The sequence below is a fragment of the Anneissia japonica genome, unplaced genomic scaffold (genome assembly GCF_011630105.1).
Source record: "Anneissia japonica isolate Jap-2015-1 unplaced genomic scaffold, ASM1163010v1 scaffold1891_len642697_cov171, whole genome shotgun sequence".
Classification (NCBI taxonomy): domain Eukaryota; kingdom Metazoa; phylum Echinodermata; class Crinoidea; order Comatulida; family Comatulidae; genus Anneissia; species Anneissia japonica.
Window position 1 is genome coordinate 71,155 of NW_022700553.1, and position 6,832 is coordinate 77,986.

Sequence of the window (6,832 nt, forward strand, 5' to 3'; positions counted from 1 at the left end):
AAGAGAAATATCCTCATTTTGATATTAACCTAAGAAGAATTGTATTCCACTATGCAGCTCAAATCATGCCAACAACCACAGTCCTAGGATTGATTGGATTATTGACTTGCTAAAAAGAAAATCTTATATAATAAATTGAAGGGGGCGCTTATTCAAACTGGGCGCTTATTTGCGCTAGTACGGTATGTATTATTTATATATATGTTAAAACAGATAATTGCATGCTCGAATATAGAAACATATGATGAGATATTGTATCAAGCATAGTTCTTCGCTTATCTTCTCTAGAATCTAGCTTGTAAATCGCAGCTGAGAAGTTATGTTATAGCAAAATATTAACAAAATTAATTTTGCTACATAGCACAATAAACGATATAAACAAATAGGCCTAGATAAAAAAATAATAATAACAGTGACCTAATGTAAGAACATAAGATTGTGTAGGCCTAATAATTTAACATTTAACAAAAAATTCCTTTTTCAGTTTCATAAAAAAGTGTCTTTTGAGATTGATTGATTGATTGACTGACTGACTGACTGATTGATTAATTGATTGACTGACTGACTGACTGATTGACTGATTGACTGATTGATTAATTGATTGACTGACTGACTGACTGATTGACTGATTGATTAATTGATTGACTGACTGACTGACTGATTGACTGACTGATTGACTGATTGATTAATTGATTGACTGACTGACTGACTGACTGACTGATTGATTGATTGACTGACTGACTGACTGATTGACTGATTGATTAATTGATTGACTGACTGACTGACTGATTGATTAATTGATTGACTGACTGACTGACTGACTGATTGACTGATTGATTAATTGATTGACTGACTGACTGACTGACTGACTGACTGACTGACTGATTGACTGATTGATTAATTGATTGATTGACTGACTGACTGACTGACTGACTGATTGACTGATTGATTGACTGACTGGCTGACTGATTGATTGATTGATGGATTGATTTACTGTCTGACTGGTTGACTTGTTGGTTGGTTGGTTGGTAGGTTGTTTGATTGATATCGTACCTGCAGCAACACTTGTTTCTACGTTGGCAACGAGGTGAGCAGACGGCAAACTCGGTGCATTCTGTTCATTCTAAAGATTTTAAAAAAATTCAGGAATTATGAGGACTCTATTTAAGCATTACATCATTATTGTTCGTGTTCGTATTAATAATAGATTGGTGAGTGCGCACTCCAACCCTATTTTAAGTATAGGCAATTTAGAGTTTTAGTCGGTAAATACACATTTTGTATAGAAAACCTACCGGTACCATACTGCTGTGACGTATCTGGTAGCCCGATACACTGGCTGACCCTATTAAGCAGAAAGACAAACGATATATGTATGTATGTATGTATGTTGGTATTAGAGAGTTAATTATATTTTTCTTTCTGTAAAATTTAAAGTAAAATTACCGTAATGTAAAAATAGGTTTTATTCATCTATTAAAAATCTTGTTTTGTTTACGTAATGTAGGTGGTAGAATTAAGTCTTTGACCTAATAAATCGTTCATTTAAATCCCGTCCCTTAATAATAGATTCTGTTGTTAAAGTCTCGAAAAACGATACAGTAAACGTACACAAGACAATAGCGTATTAGTAGCAGTGTTGTAATTGGCCAGTACGTCTAATTGACACCGGAATGTCTGTTATACTTACTTCTGTTCCTGTTTGTGTTGTTGGTCGACTCCGCTTCATGCAAAGTCTGTGAAAGATATTTTAAATTGTGAAAATAACACACTTTAGCCAATATAAATAATGAGATAACGTAATGTACTTAAGATAAACAAGTATAAATCTTTACATAACAAAGATATAAATACGATAATAATAATGATAATATAAGAATATAACAATAATAATTATTAACAATAATAAATAATTGTTCATGCATATCACGGTAGTTTTGAGTTTAACGTAGCTGTAACTGGTTTAAGCGCTTTAGAAAACGCAAATTGCGTTTAAATAATTTAAATCAACTGTCAACAAAAACATCTTAAAATGGTCCTCATATCCACACCCTACTGCGGATCGTCACCAAAATTGGATTATTTCTTCATTTCACCATGAAAAACTATTCTGCAAAGTGTCATTTTTATCCATCTATAACTGGGACGTAAGCAATTTAAATGACCCTCAAATTTACACCCTAATCTGAATCGTCCCTACACATAATATCTTCCTTGTAACTTGGGTTAAACTTTCCCGAAAGTTTCATTCGGATCAGTTGACCAGTTTTTTAAATATCTTGTCTGGGACGTTTTCTTTCAATGGTCCTCAGATCTACACCCTACTCCGGATCGTCACAAAAATGTAATCATTTCTTTACTCTACCTTGACAAACTTTTATATAAGGTTTAAATTATACCCATTGATTTTTTTTAAAAAGAGATAGTTAGGTCTGGGTCCTCAAAAATTGAAATGACCATCAAATTTACACCCTTGACTGAATCGTCGCCAACACATAATAATTTCTTCCTAATAATTTTTTCCGAATGTTTCATTCAGATCACTGTTTTTAATGGCTTGTGGAATTTAATGGAGGGATATATATATTGCTTGCCATTCATAGGTAGTCAGGAAATGAAAATAAATATGTTGCAATATAAAATAAATAGTACTGGAAAAACCAAATGTCAGAAAGAAAAAATTCTTCTGGGCTGCGGAAAATCCAAAAACGATGGCTTTTGGAATTGAATGGCTTGTGGAATTGAATGGAGGGATATATATAATAATATATTCCTTGCCATTCATAGGTAGTCAGAAAATGAAAATAAAAATGTTGCCATATCACCCTACGCCGGATCATCACAAAAATGTAGTCATTTCTTTACTGGACTTTAACAAACTATTTATAGAAAGTTTCATTTACACCCATTGAAAACTTTTTATAGATTTTTACGTCTGGGATCTCAAAAAATTGGTGCGGGAAAAGCCAATAATATTAATAATGAAATTAGTAAACAATACAATACAATGATACTAATAAAAACAAGACAAAAGGATATAATAAACTAAAGCAACACAAATATAATTATAACAATAATAATATTGTCCTATCCTTTTAAAAATAATATTCCAAACCATAAACGAAAATATAGTTATCTAGCGCCCTCTACGACTGCTGCAGATAACGTTTTATTGTTAGAATAATTATAATATAAAATTATTATTGATAACAACATTATCATTATCATTATTAATATTATTATTTTGCTTTGACACTTATGATTGTGGATTAAAATAACATCGGTATCGGTTCAAGGATAATTTCAGTTTCATTCAAAAGGAATGAGCAATAATTGCCAAGAAACCAGATGAATTTAGGTTTTTTTAATTTATAAATTATTTTAACAGGAAAACATTAAAGTTGTATATCCAATATTACAATACATAATAGAGCATTATGTACTGTTTTTTGAAAAGTTGTCCTGGTAATAAATGGTCAACGTTAAAACATTCTTTTGAACTTAACAAAATATATACCGTACATATATACATTGAACATTTCAATATATTTCAAATTATTGTTAATATTTTATTAAAAATAAATATTTTAAATTATTGCCAGTATAAATAAGATTTTTTGACTGACAAACATAATACAAACTATTACTTGTATACTAGAATAATAATAATTATTATTATTATTGCTAGTAGAAAATATTTGGCAATGTAACTGCTTCATAACTAGATGAAAAGCGACACTGGAACAAATAATTTTTAAAAGTACAAAGCAAGTAAGTGAAATTTAAGAAAGACACATCACAAATTCAAACATAATATGTAGTTTATTATTTATACTTTATGATATCAGGTTGGTATAGTATTCTTCGAGAGTGGTAACATAAAATTTAATGATTCTGTTTATGGTTCTGATCAGTTATAATGGAAGTATTATTGGAGAGTGGTTGCAATATTTGGATGTTAGATTTGTTAAGACAAAAAACACTTAGAGAAACATAGTAATCATTATTTATAAATAGTATGAGCAACAAGATTAGCGTACTTTGCCATTCGTCATGGGCATCAAGGGTAGTTGAGGCACAACTAGGCTTATTTAAAGCTTTTGTTTTACGAGAATCGATGGAGCATTTTGATAACAATGTTATGCAACACTTTTTTTGCTTGGAGCTTGATGGTAGGCACTTGCTTACTTTAAATATACATCGAATGATCAAACGTTTAAATGTGGCATAATAGAGAATTTGCCTAGGTCGGCTAATCTCCGATTAAGCTGACCTAGGCCAATTATTTATTTTTATATTTATAAATTTTGTAATATTCTAAAATTTTATATTTTTTGTTTTATTATGCGAAAATGATCATATGAAATGACGCTATATAAAATATCATTATTCTTATAGTTTTGTTATTATTATTAGTGCTCTTTTTATTGTTCCGCTATTGTTGTTATTATTATTATTATTATTATTATTATTATTATTATTATTATTATTATTATTATTATTATTATTATTATTATCATCATCATTATTATTATTATTATTATTATTATTATTATTATTATTATTATCAATATCATTATCATTATTATTATTATTATCAATATCATTATCAATATTATTATTATTATTATTATTATTATTATCAATATCATTATTTAGTTGTAACTTACCATTGTTTCTGTACCCATAGTCTGTGTGTTCAACCATGCGATTTCTTCCACAATTTCGAGCCTGTGTGCAACTTGCTTCAAATATACCGTCTGCACGATTACTACACCAACCAAAAACGACAAAAGGAGTCCCAGCAATGCGGTCTTCGTGTTTATTCTTGTCGGGGACTGTCGTTTCTCCCCCACCGACTTTCCCGAGAACGCATCGCTTGGCATTTCAACCTTACTGAACATTTTGATGGATTATTGAATACAAATGAAACTCGGTTATATAATTTAAACACTGTCGACTAGAATCCGTCTAAACAAGAAGCTTGTGACAGGTTCGTAGATAGGAGCAATATGATGAGATTTGATGTTCCACCCACCTTTATATTCTGTCACATTTATAATTTCCCCAGATTGTCTTCGAATGAATATTCAGAGTACTTAGAAAGAGCGCGATCGGTCATTTTACTATTAATACATGTTACGGGCCGCCGAGATAAAAATAACCACATTGTAAACCTCATTTCGCTATGGAAGTCTCGACTAATGACGTAATTGTGAAATTAAAAAAAAAACACCTGGAAATATAATGATTTATATATGATAACAAATTATAATTCCTTATTTTTCTCTTAATTCTTATAAATACTAAATATTTTGCATCAAATAATTTCCTTCTTTTTATATGCTGTATAATACATATTTTAATGATAATAATAATTATAATAATGATAATGGTAATTGAAATTGATAACGTTAATGATAGTAATGATAACGATAATGATAATGAGAATAATAATCATATGATAATGATAATGAGGATGGGATAATTACAACGAAAATGATAATAATAACGGCAACGAAAATGATAATACTAATAAGAATAACAATAATTATTATTATAACAACTAATAATAATAATGATAATAATAATAATAATAATAGTAATAATAATAATAATAATAATAATAATAATAATAATAATAATAATAATAATAAGTTATAATTAAAAATAGAAATAACGTGTTTATCAGTTGTAAAATCCAAATATATCCGTAATGTTATTAATAGTATAAAACATGTTCTGCTGGGTTTTTACTATTTTATCGAAACCAACTATTTTCTCTCAATTCTTAAATTCAATACCAAACAATTTGCACCAATAGACCGAATGTTGACGTCATCACGATTTTGCCGAGGGGTATTATAAAGCTGTAAACATGCCCAAAGAGCTACGCTCATACATTAAGCTGAGTCGAAAGTGATATATATTAAATCATCTAATATTGATAATAATGATAATGATAATTATAACGAAAATTATAATACTTTATAATAATAATAATAATAATAATAATAATAATAATAATAATAATAATAATAATAATAATAATAATAATAATAATAATAATATATTTAATGCTAACGGTACAACGTAAATAGTTCTGAAAAGAACTGTTGTTTGTTGATAATGTCTCGACGTTTCGATGGATTTGCTTCAATCGTCTTCAGGAGAATAATATCTGCAGAGAATCCAGACAGGGAAATACTTATATGTTTGGATAGTGAGTATAATTAAAAATAGCAATAAATTGTTCATCAGTTGTGAAATCATAATAGCCTATAAAACGGTTATGTTATTATTAGTATAAAACATATTCTGCATGGGTTTTACTATTTGACCGAAACTAACATTACACTCTCAGTATTATCTATTGTCGACTCTGTATAGGCATATATATCCTCTGACAACGTATAATATCTGCAAGTTCAATCACCAAAAAGCTTCTGGTTGTCATGAACGTGTCAAATCAGTGTGCATCAACGTGTTTCTATAGTATATTGTAATAACATATTAAAGATTATCTGTACTATAGGTAAACTATATACTTTTCCTCAATATATTATTTGACATGAATAATTCTCTTTACCAGGGATTGACGCTTTCGAGAGTGGCGTGCTCGCAGAAGTACCGTGCTCCGGAACTGGAGTATGGGAATGCCGTGAGTTAGAGTGGCTTTTTATGATGATGATTTTTTGTGCATTTTGATCAACGGACGCTGATAATAGATAAGCAATTAAAATAGTTTAATTTCATTTTTTAGAATTGTATTGAGTTGTTCGCAAACAATATTATATCAATAGGCATGTTTAGACTGTAGAACGCTTGTTGT

General features: G+C 29.3%; 1 protein-coding gene across 1 annotated transcript; it reads right to left on the reverse strand.

Annotated features, from left to right (window-relative positions):
• Positions 1–291: 291 nt before the first annotated feature.
• Positions 292–5,036, reverse strand: LOC117103341. The gene is made up of 5 exons (XM_033243877.1): positions 4,671–5,036; positions 1,691–1,736; positions 1,296–1,345; positions 995–1,123; positions 292–309 (listed from the first exon to the last, which is right to left on the reverse strand). The coding sequence occupies exons 1-5, from the start codon at positions 4,902–4,904 to the stop codon at positions 292–294; spliced, it is 477 nt and encodes a 158-aa protein (XP_033099768.1). The 5' UTR covers positions 4,905–5,036.
• Between the last annotated feature and the right edge of the window lie 1,796 nt (positions 5,037–6,832).

Excerpts from the sequence above, each read along its gene's own strand:
- LOC117103341 (XM_033243877.1), bottom strand. The coding sequence starts at position 4,904 with ATGTTCAGTAAGGTTGAAATGCCAAGCGATGCGTTCTCGGGAAAGTCG. Across the intron at positions 1,346-1,690 it reads CAACACAAACAGGAACAGAA|GGTCAGCCAGTGTATCGGGC; the intron begins GTAAGTATAACA and ends TCTGCTTAATAG. Across the intron at positions 1,124-1,295 it reads GTCACAGCAGTATGGTACCG|AATGAACAGAATGCACCGAG; the intron begins GTAGGTTTTCTA and ends TAAAATCTTTAG.